Source organism: Uloborus diversus, chromosome 3 (genome assembly GCF_026930045.1).
Source record: "Uloborus diversus isolate 005 chromosome 3, Udiv.v.3.1, whole genome shotgun sequence".
NCBI lineage: Eukaryota > Metazoa > Arthropoda > Arachnida > Araneae > Uloboridae > Uloborus > Uloborus diversus.
The window spans coordinates 5,523,244-5,548,622 of record NC_072733.1 but is presented as its reverse complement, the minus strand read 5'-3'; the positions used below and the strand labels follow the sequence as shown (position 1 = coordinate 5,548,622).

The 25,379-nt window shown below is 34.2% G+C and overlaps 1 protein-coding gene across 1 annotated transcript in view; it reads left to right on the top strand.

Moving 5' to 3' along the window:
- Positions 1-10,015: 10,015 nt before the first annotated feature.
- LOC129218193 (uncharacterized) overlaps positions 10,016-25,379 on the top strand; it is a 58,060-nt gene continuing 42,696 nt past the window's right edge. The window contains exons 1-8 of the mRNA XM_054852410.1: positions 10,016-10,106; positions 15,377-15,508; positions 15,547-15,737; positions 21,258-21,366; positions 21,947-22,046; positions 22,125-22,219; positions 22,698-22,979; positions 23,968-24,252. Coding sequence (XP_054708385.1) covers positions 10,016-10,106; positions 15,377-15,508; positions 15,547-15,737; positions 21,258-21,366; positions 21,947-22,046; positions 22,125-22,219; positions 22,698-22,979; positions 23,968-24,252 — 1,285 coding nt within the window. The remainder of the gene's footprint in view (positions 10,107-15,376; positions 15,509-15,546; positions 15,738-21,257; positions 21,367-21,946; positions 22,047-22,124; positions 22,220-22,697; positions 22,980-23,967; positions 24,253-25,379) is intronic.

Genomic DNA, 25,379 nt, shown 5'->3' with positions numbered 1-25,379 from the left:
ATAGAGTACGTATATATCCGCCTTTTACTGCCTTACTTTTAAGGAAACAATCCAGTGATAAACAAACCTGCAATTAGATGAGAACCTCAGTTATAGATACTTCAGTTGTAAAGTAATTGCCTTCTGCTGTACTTGCTCCAATTTGAATTAAGGTTATTTTTTTACTTCTTTCGAAACAGATTTAAGGTTTTATGTCAACCTCTTAATACAGGAATAGCTATCTCATCAAAAATAACCCTGTTGTAAAAATTTCCCCGCCAAGAAAGCCTAATTTTTCCGCACAAAAAAGACCTTCATCCTATAAATCCAGAAACCCTCAGCCTTAAAAAGTTAAGATATCTAGTTTACCCGCTAAGTATCTGCCAAACTATTACCCTCCATCTTCTCTTTCATCACACCTACTTTCATTAGAACCTCTTCCCACCTTCAACTCCTCAGAAATATGGATATATCCTTTAAATTGTTTATCCTGTTCGGCGGGGAGCTTTTCAAAGTGAAGTGGTTGCTTGGTGAGCAAAAAGCTTCTCGCGAAACAGGATAAACAATTTAAAGGATTATCCATATTTCTGAGGAGTTGAAGGTGGGAGGAGGTTCTAATGGAAGTAGGTGTGATGAAAAAAGAGGGAGGATGATAGTTTGGCAGATACTTGGCGGCAAACTAGATTTCATAACTTTTTAAAACTGAGGGTTTTTGGGTTTAGAATGAAGGCGTTCTTTTTTTTGTGCGGAAAAAAAGCTTTCTTGGCTGGGAAATGTTTGCAACAGGGTTCTTTTTGATGAGATATAACATCTTTTTGCATTGATATAATTACTTCGTCTGTATTTTTAGAAATGAGAACTTAAAGTTCGAAAATTTTCAATTGAAACAACGCTGTTTTGCGTTTTTAAGGAACAATAATGGCAAGACTTATTTTATGTAAATTTATTTTCCGACCATTAAGATTCTATGTTCGTTTTGGGAATAGGGCTATTTAAATTTTATTGCAAGCCTTGTATCCTCTCTGTTGCAAAGAAAACTTCTTGGTTAAAAAAGTATAGTTTAAACCATATTGTTTTTGAGTATTTTAAAACTTCGCAATAAATTCTATTCGTTTCTTTATTTAACGGATTATTCAACCTTTTCATGAAGATTTTAAATGTTTTACAGCTTGCAGGCTATTTCAATCTAGTTCTTTACATTTTATTTTATGACTTTTTTTCTTAAATCGTAGATTTAACGTTTCATGAGAATTTTAATTCTTTGATTTATCTTTTTGATGGAAGTCTTCGTCTTGTTTAATGCCTAGTTTTGTTTAAAAGTTCATTAAAAAGACGAAGTAAAGCATCATCACCAAGCAAAAAAACTAAACCATTAAATATTTTAAATTTGAATGAGTCAGAGCTATACAACTGTTCTCGACGACAAATCGTGGATATCCCAAATTTGCCACAGCGACTGCGCATGATGCGCGCGGACTAAGCTCATTGAAAGTCTTGCTTAAATTGCAAAACTTTTGTCTGTTAAACCCGCAAAACACGGATATCCACACACGTATTTTATATATTTTCAATTCATAATGTGTTATGTTTTTGAAAAATGCTTTTAATTTAGGAAATAAGCAAACCAATAAAAGCGCTATTTTTCGCTTTCAATTATAAAGTTAGATGTATCCTATTGATATACGTATAGTTTCATATGTCACGAAAAAACATACTAATGGTTTAACGCCAGTTTCGTGTCGACATTTAAATTCCCCCCCCCCTTAAATATATCAACTGAAACAGGGGAAAGGAAATTTCGTATCGGCAAAACGTGGGGGGGGGGGGGCAGCATTCCAATCTCATTCAATAATTTGTTTCTCTGCTTAAATATAAACAAACATGGAATCTTAAAACAGAAAGCTCAATGAGCTAAGTCTGCGCGCATGCGCAGTCGCTGTGACAAATTTGTGATATCCGCGATTTAACGTCTAGTTGCAACTGTTGGATGTTTTGTCTTGATTGAATTTCATTTCCTAAGACAACTTTGGAATAACTGTTAAATCTGTTCTAACCTTGCAATTTTAGTCAGAGAAAAACAAACCCTATGAGCCGAGTGTAAGTACATAAGAATTTAGGGGAAATTAGTGATTTTCAAACCTTGATTACTCCGGCCCATGATGTCCCTGGGGGTTGAATTTTCGTATATATACTCAGTGGTCCCCCAAAAATATGTATACAAAAAAATCATTACCATAGCCCCCCGGGGGGCTGTGACAGAACCCCTGGAAGGTACAATATAGGGAGTACAAACGAGGGGGGTTAAAAGACACATCAGTAGGGCACAAGGAATGTGTGCGAAATTTCAGCTTGATTCCTGTTTTCGTCTGGGCTGTAGCCCTGTCTAAGAAAGCGAAAACTTTTTTAGACAGCGATTTTCTAACTTAAATTCCTCCTCCCCCTGATATTCCATGGGATTATATTTTGTATTACGTCGTCAGGGGCCACTAGAGATAGAGTATACCAAAAATCAACTCGGGGGGGGGGGGGGGTCTTCATAGGGCTGAGATAGAGTGGAAAACCCGAACTGTCGTGTAAACTGTAAGTTTATTTTCTTTCGTTTTTCTTGGCTGCTGACGTTTGGTTTCGTTGGCGGTAGGCATTTGGTTTTATTGGCGTCCGGGACGCTCCCGTGAACTGAAAAAATTCTGGCATTTCATACCCGCAATTGTGACGCATTTTGTGCTAAAACGTTTCTTGAATGTTTCAATCTGCTGAAGGTTGAGCACAAATCATTGAAAAGGAAGATTTTCAAATCTAGGTTTTCAAGAAAATGTGGAAATCCTCTTTTCCGGATTAAATGATAGTGTTCGGATAAGAAATTCCGGACCTTCGGCAACAAAAAGAAAACTCAAATTTTAAATGAATTCTCGGAATACCTTTCTCGTTTATTTGTTAAACGTAAGCGCCACAAGAGGTCCAAAACTATAATATAGCTTATAAGAGTTGATAAGAAGAATTCATAGTAGAATCGTGGGGTGAGAACTGTCAACTACAGATTTGCCAAAATATACTTTTCATCACTTTCGTTAAATATTTTTTCTAAAGACATAAATAAGTCTAATGCAATTTAGAAATTGTTATATAAAAACTTTCACAATTTGTGGACAATGACATGTAAAAGAACATTAGCTTGATGAGTGTTTTTCGAAAAAGTTGAATTTTAACTGCCTGCACTGACAGGAAACTGCAGTTCTACTAAAGTGTTGAGGAAATTGGGTCTTCATGAAAGTTTCTAGGTACTATATCTGAGCTAGACCTGTTTCTAGGCTTCTGAAGTAATGCTGTCGACTTTACTTTGGAAGCTGTGTCGTTACTAGAAATCCTTTATGGAAGCTCAGTTCCCTAATCAAGACATTTTCTAGTAGTACTGCAGTTGTTTTACAGTGTAGTTATAGCATTCACCTCGCAAAATGCAAAGTATAAGAGTTTTAAAGCGGATTTTTTTTAATGTAAAAGTGAAGTTTTTGTAAAGCGCATTACGAATTGTAGAAAAAAACAATTGAAACTTAAAAGTTCTGCATAGTAGAAATATTTAAATGTTCATTAGTGTTGAATCAAACTCGTCAATGTTTTACGAAGTTCTTTACTACTGAATCAGTCAGATGTAAATATAAGCCAGTATTCTGAGCAGATTTTTCATTATAAAACGCCAGCAATAGGATTACTTATTCAAAATTTTTAAGCAGGGATGCATGTGTAAAGAGATTGATCTTCTCTTTGCATCGGTCAAGACACTCTGGGGAGCGGTTCCCCCAATGGGCGATTTGGCTCATCAAGAGGGCAATAAGTTCTTGAGATGCGATAAGCATTTAAGGATAGAGTAATAAGCTGTCTTCGAAATGAAAAACAGATTTAAAAAATAACAATATATATTCGAAGTTCAAACAAGAAATCAAAAATTAAAGAAACGGTTCAGGAGCTTCCTCCTCTGTCTGTTGATCTTTGAGGAAGTATTTTATCATTTATAGCCAAGTTTACAAATTATCACGTTTTCATTTTCAACTTTTCTAAATTTAAAGTGTCGGTGTTCTTAATATCCCCAAATGCCAAATTTAAAAAAAAATTAATAAAATGTACTGTTTTTGAAAAGTAAGTCAATGAGCTCAGTTTCGTATTTCCCTCAACCTTCCGTTAGTTTTGAAAAAAAAGGGGGGAAGGATAACGTAAAAAATGGTACTTTTACTTTTTTTAGTTGAAAAGGAATTGGATAAAATTGCTTTATTTTGCACATTAAATTTCAAATTAAAATTACTTATGTTTTCAATTATATCGATGTTATCTAGCAGAAAACTGGTTTTTTTAAGGAGAGGGGGTAAGGCATAGGCTTCAGTCAACCCCTAGAGGGAAGTGATGGGCTTGAAAACGTAGTGAACCACTGACTGATAAAGAGGGATCTAATTAAAAATCGTATTAAGAGGTTTTCCGCTGAAGGTTGATATGCATTGTTGTAACGCTTCAAAAATTAGTTTAATGTGGAAATTTATTGAATGTGGAAAAACACGTATAGGCTGCAAAAATTAATCAGTATAATGAACGTTTCAAGTTCTTTTAAGATAGCAATTTCAATGTTTTCTACTATGTATTAAAAGCTGTTTAGAGACATATTAGGCAGTTGTTTAAGCATTCGACACTACGTCCTGAAAGCAGTTGTGAACGCTTGTATTTATTCTTCCGAAAAAAATCTTTCGGGTTAAAGGGAAAAATCCGCACAAAGTAGAGAAATGCGAAGAAAAGTGAAATAGTCGATAACTTATTTTTCTCAAAATTAACAAATTGGAGGTTTGTTTTAAAAATTACAGTACTTTTATTTTTGGTAGTAAATTGATACAGTAGACCCTCATTTTACGCGGGTTTATTTTATGCGGTTTCGATTATACTCGGTTTAAGATTTGACACCTTTATTTTACTTTACGCGGATGAGTTTCGGTTTTACGCGGATGCGGCAATGCAAACGGATAAAATTTTCCTATCCTTCAAAATCCAAACTCCTAAAGACTGCAGATTACGCGTAATCTACTGCATTTTGGCGTGCTAATAATAGAGCTTGTGCCATTGGAGACATTTTATGCGATTGGCTCTCGAGCTCTTTCCAGAAGTAAAATTATTAAACTCGCACAGTTCAAAACTCACTGTAAGAGATTTTAGGAGTGACAGAGGAGGCCAAAACCAACGATAATACCGACGTCGGTGACGCACAACCAAAAATGTTCATATTGAAAATTTTTAGCCTTTCCAAGACAGTTGAAATGATCTTTCTGATTTGTTGGTGAAGAAAGATTCTATTATGGAAATGAAGCAAGTGATCATAAATGCGTTAATGCTGTGCGAAGAACTAGTCAATTTCTTAATGACTGCCAAAAGACTATCATAGCCAGCTCATCTTTATAAACAGGACACGAAATTTGTTTTTTAATGCATGGTGTGCATAAAAGTCGATATAAGTACTCATTAAACTTAGAGTAGACCCCCGTTTTACGCGGGGGTTACGGTCTATGGAAATGCCGCGTAAATTGAGACCTAACACTAGTGTTAAAATAGGGGTTTGGTTCCGTAAATAACAAAATACTTCACTCTAGTGATGACTAATTGTATAATAAGTACACGTTAAACTTATATCGACTTTTAATGCACAACAGGTATAAAGAAAACGTAAATTAATTTAGTGTACTGTTTGTAAAGAGGAGCTGGCTAAGATAGTCTTTTGGTGGTCATTAAGAATTTTTCTCTAATTCTTTGTAGAGCATTAACGCATCCATGATCACTTCCGTCATTTCCATGATAGAATCTTTCTTCTTGTCTAGGAATGGCTCAAAATTTTCAATGTGAACGTTTTTGGTTGTGTGTCACCGAAGTCGGTATCCTCGTTGGTTTTGGCCTCCTTTGTCACTCCTAAAAACTCTTCTATCAGTGAGTTCTGAACTGCGAGTTTCATAACTTTACTTCTGGAAAGAGCTCTGGAGCATTCCAAAATGCAGTTGCCTACGCGTATCCTGCAATCTTTAGGAGTTTGGATTTTAAGAGGGGAAAATTTTATTTGTTTGCATTGCCGCGTCCGCGTGAAACCGAAACTCATCCGCGTAAAATAAAATAAAGGTGTCAAATCTTAAACCGCGTAAAATAAACCCGCGTAGAACGAGGTTCTACTGTATTATACAATTAGTATCACTAGAATGAAGTATTTTATCTACGGAACCAGGCAAATTTACGCGGCATTTCCGTGGAACGTAACCGCTGCGTGAAACGAGGGTCGACTGTACTTTAAAAAAGGTAAAAAATTTTCACTGAGTTCTTTCATTTCAAGACAAAGTGAAAAATAAATATTTTTCTTGAAATACTTTTATTTGCTTATTAAATATTTTTCATCAATTGAATAATTTTATTAATTAAAGAATAAATAAACGATTAAAATAAGTCAGTATGAGAAAAAATTTTTGAAAAAAAAAAATAGAACAGACTTCAAAATTGCTCTAAAAAGTGAAAAATAATTTTATTCTTTAAACACCATCGATAATACTTTTAAACATAATTTTTGAAGTTGGCGCAAAAACGATCGATAAAGTCATTCACAGCCATAACTCAACTACAAGTATAAATTTAACCAGGTCCAGTTTCTTCACTACCACATGCATTACGCATTGATGACAGCATATTTGAGTAACGATATAAATGTTTCGTTCCTAACTTTGGATGATTTTTTGATAAAAATATGAACGAAGCATGGTTACAATGGATTTTACTTTTTGTTTTTGCGCCAACTTCAAAAATTATGTTTAAAAGTATTATCGATGGTGTTTAAAGAATAAAATTATTTTTCACTTTTTAGAGCAATTTTGAAGTCTGTTCTATTTTTTTTTCAAAATTTTATTTCATTCTTTTTAGTGTAAATGTAGATATTTCAGTAAAAGTAAGAAGTTACCTAGTAAGAAGTTCGGCTCTATATCACTGTATTGCTTTAGAAAAGCCTTTATTCAAAATTATCATTACAATTACTATTAATGTTACTGTTATATGGCACCAAACTTTTATAACAATGAGTTTCATATTGTCCGCGTAGATGAATATAGCGAAGACAATGTGAAAGCCAAATGAAGCGAATACTCGTTAGTCTCAACTCGAGATCTTTATTCAGAACCACGAATGAACGTTACATCTCCTTATATACAACTTGAGAAAGTGCTGGAACTTTCCAGACTTGGAAAGATACAGAAATTAATAGAACATTCGAGAAAATACGGGAAATAGTAGAAACGAAATTTTAGCAAAATTCACTTTGTCCTAGTCGGGATTTGAACCCGGGTCGCTCGTGTGGGAGGCGAGAATTCCACCACTGAGCCACCGTTATCCACGGATGAAGAGTGCGAACTTCGTTACAATATCATTTTAATCATTTAATAGGGAAATTGCATAAAATTTACTGTTTTTTGCCCATAACTTTTTTCTGAAGAACAAATATGGTCAAGCAAAGTAATGGGACCTAAGTTGAGCCATCCCCTATCCATTAAAAAATAATCATCAAAATCGGTTCACTAGGTGAGACGCTATGAGTGGACAAACAAAAAAAACATACATACGGTATGAACTGATAACCGCCTCCTTTTTGAAGTCGGTTAAAAAATAAGAATGAATCCGAGTAAAGGAAATGAAGAAATAAATGAAGTTGTGGTAAATTAATTGAAGAATGAATACAAAAAGATTTAGTAAGTGAGAAATGAAAACGAAATGAGCTATTTCACTTTGTTCCATTCAGTTTGACCCACGTGTACCTGAAAAACTTAAACTTTTAAAATCAAATCACACCTAATTACTAGATAGGTTAGTACTGCACGCCAATGGATTAATACTTAATTTCACCAAATACTGTCAATTACAACAAGACAGTTAACACTTAAAATATTAATCACGAATTGTATCATTTCATTGTAACAAAGTATGTTTTAAAACGACAAAATATTCCAATCTGTGTAACAAATTTTAAAAACGACTTGTACCATTAAATCTCTTGATCTTTAGAGCTATTTATTTTTTGACTAGTATCAACAATATAGATAAAATATTTCTTCGGGTATTTTATCACTTCACTTGGTCCCGCTATTTCAAAAAAAAAAAAAAATTGATGTACCAGTGATATTTTTAAAATTTGATTATAGTATTGGCTACTTACAGCTAAGACTGCGAAGTTTTTGTTAACCCTTTCAGGGGCGGTGGTTGCGCTGTGAAACCACTAATTTATGAATTTTTCTTTTTTCCGAATTTTTTGAATCAAAATTGTTTGCGTCCTCTTTTAAGTTCAATGAACAACATTAGATGGCAGAATAACAATTTCCTGGGCTCAATTTCTTGTTCAAATCATCAAATTTTTAATTTTTCATTTACCCCAAAAATTGGAATTTTTTTTTCAGATTTTAAAATTTTTAATTAGCGCTGAAAGAGTGAATCATTTTTCCTGAAGTAGTCAATCATATTGTTCGAAAAGATTCAAATTCATTTTTACATAAACATGTTTTTGTCCTTCCCCAGGTGGGGGGTGTGAATAAATGGGGACATCCCCCCCCAGTGAAAAAAAATTTTTAACTGAAAAATCTATGTCTAGATGATCAAATAAACCCATTTGTGGTGTTTTTTCTTAAGATTTCTCAAATTAATGACTCTCCGCTGAAAGGGTTAAAGGAGTCAGTCTCGAAAGTTCTTGGAGCCAGAGTCGGTAATTTTCATTCGGACTCCGCAGCCTTGCCTAAAGATCTTGTTTTTGTGCAATGAATTACGTTGCTGAATATGTTAAATTTAAGAATCCTTCAACACAAATGCTTAACACTAATGCTACTTAATGGAAAATCGTAATCTTGGATACTCGCAATATGGGAGAAAAAAACTAATCTTTTTCGGAATCTGACTGAAATGAGACGCATGTTGAGTTATTTGTAAAGATATTAATTATATCAATATATATTCATTATATATCAATATATATTGTATTCATTATATATCAATATATCATGTGCCCATTTGTTACAATTACAACATTGAAGCCGTTCAGTTGGTTTTTTGGATTCTGAGTACGGTTTAGAGCACTCTATGCAGAACCAGTCTTCATCATCTTCATCCGAAGGACGCACTGCTTGGACGTACTTTTTTTTTCTTTTTGCATTTGTGTCTGTTGATTTCTTCTCTGTTAGACACAATTTCCTTTTCACAGATTTTTGTTTCCCAGTTTCGGTTTGCAAAACATTTTACTGGTGTATCTATTAAAGTGGCGCTGACCTATAGTTTCTGCTTGCGAACCGTCTTCACTCCTGCAGCGTTGGAGAAAGACCTACATTCGAATAATACTTTATTTGTTATTATTATTATCATTCCTGTAATTATTATTATTATTTATTCAGCCATACATATTAACAATAAATTAATCATAGAATGAAAAATCAGAATTATTATTATTATTATTACTATCGTCATTCAGCTACAGTACTTTATATGATCCAAATCATGAAATAAAACAGCTCAGAAATAAAACTTACCGACACTAGCATTTTTTATCTTACTGCTGAATCTCTCTAGTGTCATGAAATTCATCGGCTGCCTTTCATAAACAACTACCTGCAATTACTTCTTAAGCCACATCCAGGTATGTTTCTTTGGGTGTTTTGCCTCTGCCTGTCTTGAGCTATATATTCATTATATATCAATATATATTGTATTCATTATATATCAATATATATTGTGTTCATTATATATCAATATATCATGTGCCCATTTGTTACAATTACAACATTGAAGCCGTTTAATTGGTTTTTTGGATTCTGAGTACGGTTTAGAGCACTCTATGCAGAACCAGTCTTCATCATCTTCATCCGAAGGACGCCGATCAATATATAATATATATTCATTAGATATCAATTTTTATTTAAAAGCTTATTTTCTATTCTATTTATATTTTATTGTTGTGAAACATTAAACGAATAAGTAGTAATGTTACTTTTTTGATGCAGGTCTTGCCATGTGGGAGCTGGTCTTTCTATTGGCTGCATGGCTGGTCCATGCCCCGACTATCAGCAATGGTCAATCCTTGGAGCCATCCACTTCTTCTGGTAAGAAAAATTGCACATGAGATTTTAAATTAAGATATATCTATATATTATAGAAATTTTAAACCACTAATAAGCAGTACTTATTGTTAAATTTGATTACTGAAATAGAGCCACATCGAAGTGTATCACTGCTCATATGATTAATTTTATTTTTCTCGAAAATTTACATTTCATAGATAACTTGTTTAATTCTTCGAAATTGGATTCTCTTTGCAATTGTCCCACCCAAACTTGTTAAAATGCATTACTCTGAAGGTTCCTGCATGCAAGTTTTATGGTGAAAAAGAAGCGTTATTTTAAATTTTTCATTAAATCTTAGGGTAGGTCTTTCTTTAAAAAACTTCATGGCGTTTTCTTGAGCCAAACTTTTTACCCGACGCAATAGAGGGTAATGTGTTTATAAGTCTATGTATGTTTGTTCCTATAGGGCGTTGTAGGGGCAAACGCCTTGGCCAATTTTGGTAATTCTTAAGTCAATCGATTTGTCACCTTAGGAGTGTCACTAAACACATGACAGTAATCAAAATTCAGCATATCAACAACCAGTTGTCATTGCGAGTTCGTGTCGCACGCTACCTGCGCGCGACAAATGCAGGTAGCTTTCGTTGCCTGAGTTTTTTGTTTGCCAAGGGGGTCTACTAATTGGGGCCTCAGTGGCAGAGTGGTCTACGATTGCTTCTCACTTGAAGCGATGGATTCGACTCCCACCCTCGCTCCGGATGTACTTTCTCCTCTTTCGAATGTAAATTCTTTTATGTGTATTCTGTACTGTAATAAAAAATATATCATGCGTAAGGGAGGCAAGACACTCAGATTGTCATCAAAATAAACCAGTGCAATAAGCACCAAAAGAAAGTCTACTAATTCGATTTTCATCTCCAACATGTTACATTTGATTTTGTTGTGAGTCAGGGGACTGTTTTACGACGTGTACTTTCTTGAGAGGTTTTTAGTTTTGCTAGAAAGAGAGGACTGACGACGCTTCCTAGCTCGCGTCATCATGAGTTATACAGTCTTTATATAGCGGTGCGATGGTTGGCTTAAGTTCCCGCATTTTTGCTGAAGGTTAAGCACATGTAGCTTTAAGCAGAGTTAGGTCCCTATAGTGGGACTAATTATCAGTAGTTTGAACCACCGCAAGTTACTTAATAAACCTAACGATACAAACTCTCTTAATGAAATGACAGGATAGCGAAATGTGCAGTCTTATACTAATAATAACCAAGTGAATGAAAATTAACTTAAGTGTAAAATAAAAAAAAATATTAAATACAAACAAAACACCCCGACTGCGTAAAAAGCTAAAGAAAATGTATGATCCCAGTAGTTTAGAATGTTAAGTACTACTGAACAACTACACCATTGAAATAGTTTTATAATCGTACACAGATAAGACAAACCATAAATTCAAAAGCAGAATAGAAGGATCAACAGTCGAGGCCCATTTCTTTCTGAATCAAGGAACCCGTAATTTTGGGTGGGCCCCGGTTGTTGATGCTTCTATTCTGCTTTTGAATTTGATTTGTCTTATGTGTGTATTGATTATCAAACTATTTCAATTGTATAGTTATTCAGTAGTACTTAATAACATTCTAAACTACTGGGCTCATACATTTTTCTTTTTTGGTTTTTATGTAGTAGGGTTCTTTTGGTTTTTATTACTTAGAACTGCAGGATAATCCAAATGCTTCCAGCTATGAATTCGGATAAATTTTGAAAATATCAGTATATAACTAAAAGGGTTTGTCTGAATGAAGTTTAATGTTAGCAATATAAGTTAGCTGAACTATTCTTTTCAATTTATTACCATAATTATGTCTTAGCATAAAAGATTCAGAGGGGTTGGCTAGAGGAGCAGGACGAATGCGTGTTGAAGATTTTGAGAGAACCGTGTCAGTATTTGAAGGACCAAATAGTTTTGAATCGATCTATAAACGGATCGGAGGAAACGGATCAGGTTGTTTAAACCTGTAATGCCTTAACGAAATTTTTTTTTGCTCACTGGTGATTATTTAAATATTTACTTAAAAAAGGAAAAAACACTGAAAATAGTGCACGGATAGTACTTCCCATTCAAGTTAAAAGTGAAGAATTTGATATCAGGGCTACAAGTCTGCTGTAAAAGTGCAAGTATTTTATGCGTATTGTAACCTAATTTCACCTTAAACTAGTGACAGTGCGCCAATGTTCAATTCAGCCAGCCCCTAGAAGACAACCACAATAATATAAAAATCCATAAATATATAAATCTAATTTGGAATGAAACATGGTGCTTTTCCTTGTTTACTAACCTTACACTGATCATCAGCAAGCAATAGAGAATTTTGGATATCTTTCATTTCAGTTTGTTATCAGTCACTTTATTTCAGCTAGTGAGTCTTTAGAGTTCACTGTTCTGCGCATTGTTTTGTTAATTGGAAACGCTATCTTTTCCATTCTACTGTAAATACAAGTTGCTCTAATAAGAGTAAAAAAGCAAGTATATTTAATAAAAATGTTAACAACTGGTGATTTCAAGTAATAATTAAACGTGCTTACAAATTTGATATTGTAATTAATAATAAAAAATGATTGCACTTTATTGTCGATAATTTTTAGTCGCTTCGTTTGTAGTAAGACTAAAGCCAAGAAAATGGATATAAGGGAATTTTAGCTCAATATTTTTTATCCAGAAAAGAGGTATGCAACATTTTAATATTGCAGGATAAGTTTACGTAAAAATTCAAAAATGGGTTTTACAAAGCAGCGTGGGAAAAGATTTACCGGCGGAAGAATAAGACTTCCTGATGGAATGAGAACCAGCACTTATTTTGTGTAATCGGGAAAAGTTCAGTCGTTGTATTTTACTTTAGATTCCTTACCTAACTCATTTGTAAACTTGGAAAGCACACGCATGCAATTATTTTTCAATCCTTTTAATCAACTTTCACAAAGCTGATTGTTTTTATGTTTAGTTTTGTATTCTGAGTAAAATAGTTTCAGATAATGCCTCATGAAACTTATGTGTTCAATTTTTATAAATATTGAAAAAACTCTGAAGCCTAATTTAAAACATACCGTATCCCGGCAAGGAAAGTGGCACAATTCCAAGGTAAAAAAAAATCTAGAAAAGTAAGTTTTTACGCAATAAATTAGATTTTAGCGATTTCGTTTCAGTTATTACAATACGCGTGCAAAAACATTATAATGTGATGCTTACTGATTAGTTTTTGTCTAAATTTATGCATACTTTAAGTTCAAAAATTTTTATTCTAAATTATGAAATTTTATCGATGCCACTATTGATTATGTAGTTTATACGCCACCGCAGGTCAGTTATATAAGCTAACTTTGTGCGATTTCTGTTGTAAGGAAGAGCATTAATTTTAGACTTAACCAATAGTTCGTGTGTTTTTCCAAAATTTTGATTTGGGTTACGTTCCTTGCTGGGTTGCGATATGTTCAAATGTTATGTATGTTCTGTATTTGACTATCATATGAATTGCAACTGAATACGATGCTCATGGAAAGCAATATGATTAAACTTCTACACCGAGAGTAGTCTAATTTTCTGTTCCGTGAACTATACAACTAAATCTTTAATCTTTGCAAAAAAAAAACGGGAAAAAATAAAAATAAAAGTTCCTATATTTTTGGGAAATAGATATTTGATTTATCGCACGCATAAAAATTGCAGGGTAATCATTTTTGGAGCTATTTAAATTGAGTAGATCATGAAGCGAGAAATATTTTATGAATTGTTGCTTACTAAGTTAATATTTGCGATAGTCCTTGCTACTGGAAATTGCACTGGTTTCTTAAGGCTCAATATAAATAAAATGCAATGTTTTTTAGCAATTATTCAGCATGTTTTTTTAGACAGCAAACATTAAGACAAATATTGGACATAAATAAAATATTAGGAGTTCTTTTAATTTGAGTGCTACGAAGCGCTATTGTGCTACTGTTGTATTGCACTAAAAATGAGTAGTTCTCTCCTGTTTGTTACTTTGAGGTTAGCATTATTTGGGAGAAACTGTATTCACTTCAATTGCATTTTGTAATAGTTAAATTGTTATCTTACTAAAAACCATAATTGAATCTATCTTTTAGGCATGATGCATTACTATAGTGGCTTACTGTAGCGGTTCTCCTTTGGAATTGAATGCTAGTTTTTGCTATTCAACACGTCTGTCTTTGTAATCTATTGTTACACAAACCGTATACGGACAGAATCTTTGTTTTGTTTTTTAATTCATGTACGAGTTTTAGACAGAAGTCTCTTCCTGTTTTCAGATCTAAAGTCCGAATCGGAATTTACGACGGAATAAACTTCACTATAAAAATGACGTTCATCTCTGTGCGGAAGAAGTTAATGAGCAAACAAATTCATTTACAAAACAAATTGTCAATTATATTGCATGCACATGTTTCGGGGTTATAAGGGCATTGAGATGTAAATAATCTGATAAAACTAAACTTTCTTCTCCAATCACGCTCTACTTTCTCTTCAAAATGTTCGCCTACTTGGGCTTCATAATTAACATATCGTTCTGTTAAAATCACTCATTTGCGATCTTTAGCATAACTTAGACCTTTTGACGTACTACAGTTGGCTCTCCGATTAAACACTTTCAAGGGACCACAAAAAATCGTCCTCAAGTAGAAAGCGTCCTTAAATAGAATGCTTTTAACACTATAGTGGACCATCTGGGACCGTGAAAAGCCGTCGTTAAATAGAGAAAGTCGTTAAATAGAGCGTCGTTAAACAGAGAGCTAACTCAATGTTTAAAAGACTAGTTTCATGTGCGTTTGGGACCTTCCACGGCACGTAATCATCACTAATTGCAAGTGTAACTTGACGTTTGAGACGTCACAGCATGTCAAGGGGTTAAATTGTTAGTTTTAAACTCTAGTATTGTGTGGCTCAGATAAGTAGACATGACCTTCAATGTTTAACTCTTCTTGAGAAGTTCAGAGGGAAATTCAAGTTATTGCCGTTATTTAAGCTTGGAATACTTTTGATCAACAATGAAAATAACCACTTACCCTTCCCAATTACTCAAAGAGATCAACATTGTCAACGTCACAGCTCAACTTATCAGCGCCACACTATAATTAGTCTTTCAATTCTGGCAATATTTGAGGGATTAATTTTCTTTATTTCTTAATTGTGTGTGTATGAGTTTCTCTTGACAAACAAAATCGTAAATTGTTTTTGTAAATATCTCCCGGATCTTTTCCCGAGAGGATTAGGAAAAGTATTTAGTAAAATTTATTTTCTTATTCAGAAATCGAATTTATGTTTGAAAAGATGGCCGAAGAAATGCTTTCATCCATAAGTGCAGCATTTTCAAGGTCTCCTACCCGCTCGAAAAGAGAACTTGCGTTTGACCCTAAAGTATCCCTTGTTGACGACACAGGTAATTGAAATGGTACTTCTGTTGCATCAAATTTGTAGACCTTATGACCGATATTTACATGGCGTTTACTTTAGGAGTCTTCAGACTACAGAGCGTTACACCAGTACAAAGGCTTTGTTCTCCAGCTGTTTTTTCAACGTTTCTGGACATTGCGAATAACACATACTGTATTTGCGTATCTTCTGAAACAGAATATTCCTTTGCTTCTGTGACAGTAGGAATCTATAAGGTATGCAGTTTTAAATTATTTTAAAGTTGCGTGTGAGTGAATATAATAATTAAATACAAATGTGACGACCAGCAACAGGATCTTGGCTCAGCTATAGGCTGGTCCTAGTCAATTTATTAGTCCTCAATGAAGATCAATGGCCCTATTAAAGTTATCCACCCCTTGCTCATTACCACCTTCCGGCAAGCTGTTCCAAGTGCCCACAATCCTACTAAAGTAGTTTTTTCTTATTTCCAGGTTAGCCTGAAATTTGAATAGCTTAAAACAAGGACCCCTCGTCCTGCTTTCGATGCAAAAAGTTAATCCATTAACATCATTCATTTCGATAAATTTAAACAATTGAATCATGTTCCCTCTGATCCTCCTTTGCTCCAGGCAATACATATAAAGATTATAAAATCTGGTATCATCTAAACCTGAAAGTCGCTTTATTAGTCTAGTTACCATTTTTTGAACACTTTCTAATACACAAATATCTTTCCTCAGATAAGGTGACCAAAACTGCACAGCATACTCCAAATGGGGTCTTGCTAAACTCCTAAAGGCAGAAGAACCTTCTTAGATTTATTTGAAATAGATCTATTGATAAACCCAAACTATGTTCATAAGGAGCGAATTTAGCGAGTATGGCTGAAGTTCGTTAAAATACTGAAGTAATTTTATTGGCCACAAAGTGCACCTTTCAGCAGAATTTGTAGACAGTTATTTATACGCAATATACGACTAAACAGCTTCCTGACATTCTTGTACGAATTCAAGCAAAAAAATTTTTCATCACGTCGTAACTAGTTGTCGAAAGACTGCCCTCGATCCGTTTAAACAGTTCGATCCGTCCGACATCCAAATCACCATTTGAAGCCCGTTTCAACAAAGGCTTCATTACGCGGTTCGAAAGTCAGAAAGAGGTTCGAAGTGGCTATTTTTACGAAACTGTAACTTTCTTAATTGCTCTTTAAGAGTTGAAATTTGATCTCTCAATATTGAACCTCATCACTGTAGAACCCGTTTTTGGAAAAAATGGGAACATTCATTCTTTTTTCTTAGGCAAAATAGTTTTAAGATGTGCAAACAATTGTCTAAAAATATTTTCTAAATTTTAAGACTAAAGTCATTAATTTCATGACAAGTGTATTATTAATACTGGATCAAAACAAGAGTTGAATAGTAAGGTTTGAAATAACAACGTCAAAAAGCACATTGCAGATTACTGCTGACACGTATTTCGGGGCGTTACAAGGAACGCCTTTTTCAATGCAACTGTTGAGCTTATGGATAGAAAGACATCTGACAAAGCCAAGGAGTTGCCGTATCTCAGTCTTTTCATTTATAAGCTCATTACTTTTTACATTGAAAAAGGTGTTCCTTGTAGCGCCGAAACGCATGTCTGCAGTAGTCTGCAATTTGTGCTTTTTGACGTTGATATTTTTTACTTTACTTTTCACCACAAACGTATTCATTGATCTAAAGAGTTGCATGTTCTCAATTATTCATCTAAAACAGCAATCAAGAGAAAGAATTCAGAGCTCGTACATTCGTTTTAAGCGTTGCAAGCTGGTTTTTAAATTCAGGTGTAAAATACTCATTTGACTGCTAAATCAGGGGATATTAAAAGACTGATTTTGTAAGGAAGGGATTGATAGAGCACTCTTAAAAATATTTTTCTGCTATCTGGTGACAGGAGAGGTCATCTCGTCAAGTTCCTCAACATTGTTCATTGGCAGAACTTTTCTTACAGGTGTGCGCTTGCAACAGAATCTTAATTTTGACCACCGTAGAAATGTAAACAAAAAGTTTGAGCTAATATTATTGTACACCGGAGAAGAGAATAATATGGTAAATCTGAATAAACAACCTTACACTTAAAGTGTAAGGATGTTTTTAAGGTAAAATATCTTTATAGTTTATAGTTTATTTTTTAAGAGACTGCATTTTTAGTTATTTTTCTTATGGATGATCTCTAAATGTTAGAATATGAAAGTGAATTTTTTCCGCAATATTTCATTTTAGCTGTGTTAAAAGTTAAAACCTTGCCTTTGGTGTGTTATATACAACCCAAATTAAAAATAGAATACTTCTCACTTTTTGGAAAAAAGTTTATTCTAACCAAATATAAGTGCAATTTAGGTATTTAAATGAACGTGCCACCTTTCTTAGACCTTAAAGTGTGCATTTCATTTCAAAAATACTAAATTTAAAATCTTGGACAGAATAATCCAAAAGTTTATAGTGATGAAGATTTACATGGAGTCGAAAAATTAGAATATTCAGATTAAGGGGGGAGACACTTTCAAAAGAATATCAATACTAGAATGCGTCATTTTTTGATGGATTCAATGCTTTAATCCTTATCAGACATGGATTCCACCACCTGGTTTACATTAATCATTTCTGACACTGTTTCCATACCATCTTTAATGCGGCAAACGAACTAAATTTTGTTGGCTGGCACCAGGTTTTGAACGCTTTCTTTAGATTTGACGGTAGCACCAATTCTTGATTATATTGAGATTGGTAGAGTTACTTGACCTGTTTAATACTGAAATTCCTCTTTCTGTATAAAATCTAAGTCCATTTCCAAAATAAAAAGAGCCACTAAATGGGCAACTGCTATGCCTCAGATGAAGTATCATGCAGTATTATTGATAAATAGCTGAAGCTACGCGTTCTTTTATTTTAAGATATATAATTTCCAAATTCCAGCAGTCCTCATGAACCCACAAATCAAAAAGGATGTGCCAAATTGGAGAGAACGTCTTAAACAAGATTTCTCATACGCTTTTATTATTAAACATCAAACCCAAACACCTTTTTTTGTTCAGATATTTCAAAAAAAGAATTATCACTGAATATAATACTTTTCCAACGTTGTTTCCCCTGTATGAGCTTCTCTTTACTCCAGGAGAATCGTATACGTTTCTGCTTCATGTTTATCTTTGGTCTAACTTCGTAGATCCGCAATTCCAACTGCAGTTCATGCAACCGTCCAAGTACGTAGTTGACGTGGACAAGGAAACTATACATTCTTTCCAACACTTACGGATGTAAGAAGCATTTCCAACGATTATTTTGGACAATTTACTTTAATTTGGGTTTATTTCTGTGCCAGGCGTTAATTTTTCTACCTCGTTTACTTTGGTTACTTTTTAGATGGTCAGTCCTTCGATGTTCCTTTAAAATCTTACATACCATAGATTGTAAAACGTTCATTTGAATTAAGTTGGACGGTTTTTCTAACTTTAAGAAATGATACAATATGCATTTTTTTTCCTATTTATCACCCCGAAGACCCATTTTGAGCAATAAGACCTTTAAAAGAGCGTCAAACTATCCGGGCCCCAAGCTCCATACTTGTGACAAACTATAGGGTAACGGGTATGCAAATATTTTCACTACCTTTTTAAAATTCACATTGAATGAATCAATTCTAATTTTTTGACCCATATCTATTTTTCCAATGTGTTAATGATCCATAAATTGTTGAAATAATACATGAAAAGTTGTTTTAATTGATATACCCATTCATGAATTACGAGATAGTCTTTTTAATTTGCATGCATTCATTTTTCTCGACTCGGGGACAAGTTTTGTTCAAACAGTTCTGGTATTCTATTATTTTGAATTTGGGTTGCATTTCAAATTGTTCCAGGGGTGTAGATTCAATGGAAGTTTCAACGGAAAACAGCAAAAATTACGCCTACCCAAATGTAAATACATCCGTTTCTCGAAGTCATGGTGGGGGATCAATGAACCACCCCCTAATTGACGCGTCTAATCCCCTGATGGTGGCAGCAAGTTGAGTCCTACTCGCCACCTTACCCAATCAACCAACCAATTTGGATGTGATTCATTATGCTGAAGTTCTTTAAATTCTGAATTCGTATCAAATGTTCTTGATCTGATTGTTATTTACTATGAAAACCTTCTCGGTTTTCACGCTTGCGACATTTTCCTTCGGCCTCTGTCACAAGTTTTGCTCGTCTCTCTATCAATTGCGTGTGTTATCAAATATTCAAGTTATGGCTGGGCTTTGGCTTTCAATGAATATCAAACGTCCGTTTTAATGCTTTACATATTTTCCATTATGTTAAAATGACTCGGAACTCACATCGTGGAGCAAGTTCGTGTTCTCTCTCCCGCACACAATTACCCAATTTGTGTGATTTTTCTGCTTAAGTTCTTAAAATTCTGATTTAGTATCTAATGTTTCATCAAAGATCTTGATCTGAATGTTGCTTAGTTCATAAAACCATCTGGATTTTCACGCCCACAAACTTTTCCACAAGCCTTTGTCACAAGTTTTAACTCTCTACTGTCTGAGTATGGCACAGAAATTTCACCTTTTCGTTGAAATATCCATACCTCGAGCACAGAAAAATTTCAACAAGTGATCCAGAATTAGCTGTTAAGAAACGCAGACCCCTGTTATTCCCAACGGTTAACTGTGCTAACTGATTGTTAGGACTTAAGTTTTACTAAATTAGTCCAACAAGCGTAATGGAAAAAATTATAGTAAAGACCTACGCTCCTGTTAGGTTTGATATTAAGATACATTCTTTTGTCATTCAAAGAGTATGATGTGGCAATGATATGGGACTACACTACACACAGCACATTCGATATTTAGGCAACTGGAGAAAACTGAAAGTCTGAAGTGAGCCGTCAGTAGTACGTCACGTTAGATTCTTAAAGCTTTCATTCATTAATTTTCAAGCCGCATCTTGAACTTATTGATTGGCTCAAGTGTAAGCTGATACCACTACCATTGTTGTCAAATATGGCAAGTGATGACTTAGAACTTTATTGAAAGTCAAAGCCCTGCCATAACTTGAATTTGTGACATTGAATATTTGATGATTGTTGATTGGGAAGGGTGGTGAGTTGTACTCGACTTGCTACCGCCACCTGGTTAGGCTCGTCATTTAGGGGGTCGGAGGGGGGGAAGCATTACCTCCCACCACATAGTTGAAAAATGTGTTTATATTTGGGTGGGTGTGATTTTTGCTGTTTTCCGTTGAAACTTCCATTGAATTTGCACCCTTTGACCTACTCCCCCCCCCCGGAAAAATTTAAATGACGGATTCACTCTTTGCTTTTGAAGCAAAGCAATCATATTTAGCTCTTTTTTCTCATGAACGCATGACCGTAAACTTTGACCACCACTCGAGGGCCAAGTTAAATTAAAGAGGAAAGAAGCTTCACTCTTTCCTATCACAATACTAGTAAAGTATCCTGAAAGTTTCAAGAAAATTGAAGGTGTTAACTATCAGGCCCCCCATTCTCTTTCTCCAGCTTTAAAAAAATGACACTTAAACACTTTAATTTGTTAAATTTTGTGGAGTGTACAAAAATTGTGTTGATACACCTTGCCTAACCTCTTACGGTACCAAAAAATGAAAAGGCCTTACCAATCAAGTGTGAAATAAATCCATTTTTCGAGATCACAATATAAGGTGCTATTGAAAGCATTATATTCTTATGAATGGGATAATATGTATGCGATGTACTTTTTTCCTCCCACAGGATCGTTCATGGATGCCAATTAAAGAATGGGCTGTTGGAAGAGCTGAGACTGCTGCAATGTTTTACTACAATCAACTCCTGTACGTTCTTGCAGCTGATACTGTAAGAGGCAAGTTTCTTTCCATATCCTGAAACTTTTTGCAGGTGTGACACAATGTTGCAACCGCAATAATGTACAAATTAATGTCGCAAAAACAAAATTTTTTGGAATGTTAATACTTTGTTTAAATGGATAATGTGGTTACTAATATTCAAATATATTAAAAAGTACTTCAAATATTTTAAAATTTACTGATATTCAAAGAATTAAAAGCCAAAATTTAAAACTCTAATTACATAAAAATGTCACTCCCACTCTAATGGTTTTTACCATTAGAAGGAATGAATTGCACAAATTTTAAAGTAGGAACGCAAATACGAGTAACAGATGGAAATTATTCAATGAGAGAATTACACTTTTAGTTGGTGCATAGCCGTTTTATATAATGAGATTTCGTTACATAAAGACTCTGTCCTGACAAATTAATGCATTTTTCAATATTTTTGTTTAGAAAATTTTCGCATAACTAATGATCAGACTGAAAATAAGTAGAGATCTGAGACTATGAAATTTTATTTGTAACCATAATAGCTGTCCATAGTATATCGTTTAAGTGAAAGGTTTTCAAAGTTTAATTTTCTTTTAATAGATGGAATAGATCTGCTGAGAATAGATTTAAGGACTGGTGATAAAGACTTGGTTAATACTATACCCGGCAAATATCCGTCTAAGGTGTCTATCTGGACCATGTAAGATTAAGCATTCTGTTTTATCAATCTAATTTGAATACATATTTTACGAACCAATCTAATTCGTCTAATTTTTAGGAAAAAAGACGGTAAACATCACATGGCGGTAGCGAGTTTCATTCCATCCGATGACTCTGTCTTCACTTCACAAATTTCTCTTTACGAATGGAAAGGTAAGATCTTGTTTTGACTTAAATCCTTTCAAAGTAGAATTATACTAGAGTAGCTGGCATTATAAACGAAAGTTTGCGATATCAGTTTAATTTTGCTTGCTGTTATCGAATCTGAACATTTTTTCAGTTTTAAGCAATTCAAAAAGATTAGATTTTACGGCAAATATTGATACCTTTTATTAGTTTTAATAAGACAGGATATAAGCCAATCTTAATCAGAAAGAAGTACTGATGAAGGATATGGGCAAAAAAATTCTTAACATATTCTCAAGTTATGAAGTTTACGAGTTTAAGGTTAAGCATTTTTGCTTTGAGATTTAATAAAATTGTCGGCGTCCCACAATAGTAATAAAGCTAACTTCCCATTGGTTAATCTATGTTCACATGTGTAATGATTGTCTTCATGTTTTTATGTTAACCTATATATTGGCTGAACTAATCTGTATTTAAAATTTTCATTAATATTTTTTAATTTTAGAGACTTATTTCGACCAGTACTCCTCGATTCAAGCTTACGAAGTGAAAGATCTAGAACCTTTTCACATACATGGACATGCGTATTTAGCAGTCGCAAATTTTCGGAGAACATTAGATCAAGTGGAAGTAGATTCAGAAATTTTCAAGTACGATTTAGACGAAAATGTGTGGACTTCATACCAGAAGATCCGAACCTATGGTGCCATGGATTGGGAGTACTTTACCCTTGGAGTTAGCTATGGGCAAGAATTTTTCTTAGCAGTTGCAAACTTTGGTGGCCTAGGTATGTTTCTATACAGTTTCTCATTTAATCCACGAATCAGGAACAGCAGCTTTTAAAATTCAATCTGCGTTTGCACTTCAAAATCATATTTATATTCTGTGAGCAGAAGCAAAGCATGAATAACTCGTTTTATTTTTTTTTCTCACTAAAAGCCAGTGATCACCGATTTTAGAAAAATTTCTCCTTATTGGACGAAATCCACTAACGTATCCACAGTGTACTTTCAATCTACTGCTTTTGAAGCATCTTTTATGCAATAGGTAATTTGTTTGTTCATAGTTTAATACTACGTTTTTATTAAGTGTAGTTTATTTTAGTCTTGTATTAACTATGAAATTCGATGTAATGGTTGCGTTTTACGACTTGAATTGGTATTTCAATTGACGTTCATCAAGTCTGTTTCAGTAACTATGAAAATCATGGAAAGTCTATCAGTCTTGATCCTTATAGCAGGAGTAAGTTAAATAATAATTATTTTAAACATCAAACAAGAAATTCAGATCCACAACTGAGGTAGTGAGAAGCAAAGGGATGCAAGTGGCAAAATTAAAAATTTGGAAATTACCAGTACAAATGGTACGTGAACCTCTCCTCTGACTTGAGGCAAGAGATTGTACTGGTAGCTGCTGCTGTACAGCATGATTTTAAAAAAAAATCAATGAAAGCCTACCTAGGATCTGACCTTTAAACGCGTTTTACTCGAATCTTAAAATAGTCCACTTGCATCCCTTTGCTTCTCACTGCCTCAGTAGTCAAAGTACGCGGTGTACCAATTGGCGCTACGAATTTGTAATGGCGTTGCCATACAATTTTCCAGAGCTGCAAACGCTACATTTTACTGCAATACATACCCTAAAGTCTTTCCAAATTTTTTTTTCAGTGTGGAAAATATTCAGTAAATGAAAAATGTAATAGTAACCTCATTTCTATGTCTTCATACGTACGAACAGCTCATACCGGTAGTTGAATTAAGCTGATTTTATTTCAGGTTCTTCCGAAGCTAAATCGATGATTTATAAATTTGTGAAAGATAAATTTGTTCCATTCCAATGCATCTCGACAGTTTCTGCTACTTCTATTGCCTCTTTGAAGATGGATTCTGCCTTTCTTCTCGCAGTTGCATGTTACAACGACGCAGTCTATCTTTATCAGTACGACGGATGGCGGTTTGTGAGAACCAGTATCCAATACACTCAAGGAACAATGTCTTATGGAACCATCCACTTGAAGTTTCACAGTACTTTGCACCAATTGGAAAATAAAGCAATTCTAAGTAAGTTATTTGAAATTAATTCATTAAGAAGATTGTTATTGAAGGAATTTCAACTCGTTTGAACGATTTTGAAAACATCGTGCTTATCTGATGCAAATCTCGACTTATGCGAGGGATGCGTTCCAAGGTCTCTTGCGCAAGTCAAAATTTCGCATTGTGTAATAAGTGTGTATAAAACTTTTCTCTAAAAATGAACAATTGTTTTAGACACTGTAAAACAGTCGGAGGAAAAAGCTAAAAGATTAAAATGCGAAACAAAAAATCGGTTTTCAAATTGAACAGATTCTATGGGCCTAATTTTTCTTTGCTATAAGTTGTTTAGATATAAGCGTTAGTAATAAAGTTAACTTTAATAAATCGTGAAAATGAAATATTTAAACGATTTTTTAAGCATTTCTTATTAAACGAAATAGAATGTCTTCAGACGTTTAACCTGAATGGCCTACCTTTTCGGAACTATTAGTGTCAAATGCATAGGGTAACGGCACCAGTAACAGACTTGCTTAAGACATCGCTCTCAGGTTAACTCTATTCTCTGAGCCTTTTATGTATTTAGACATTTTAAACTTATTTTTCTCTCGTGCAACTACATCTCATCTAAAGTTTGACTGCTTCTGGGTTCTCTGAATTAATTGATTCTATTTTTATTTGCACAATTTCATGAAAAGTTGCGACCCCCAGTACCAGACACCAAAAATTCTGATACCCAGTAACAGATAGGATACGGAAAGGATGAGCAATGGACAGAATTCCCCCTTTCTTTTCAAAATATGCAAAAGTTCTTTATTTTTTTAATCTAAAACCTTATTAAATTCAAATGAACATGAAACACTGGCAGACCTCGTGGTGGCTGTTCATAACCTTCCACCACTGCCTTGTGAATACCAACTGGCTCATAAACTTCACTCTTTGATAACACTAGAGGATTGCACCGTATTCATGGGTAGCAGCAACATTAGTTTTACCCGCCTAAAATTCTTATTTAAATCCAAACTTACAACTGTCTGTTACTGAACCCTTACCTGTTACTGGTGCCATAACCCTACCTCCAGTTACAAAAATTGTCAAAACGAGATTAAAGGTTTGACACGAAAAAATTTCAACGAAGATTTTTTTACACGGTTCCG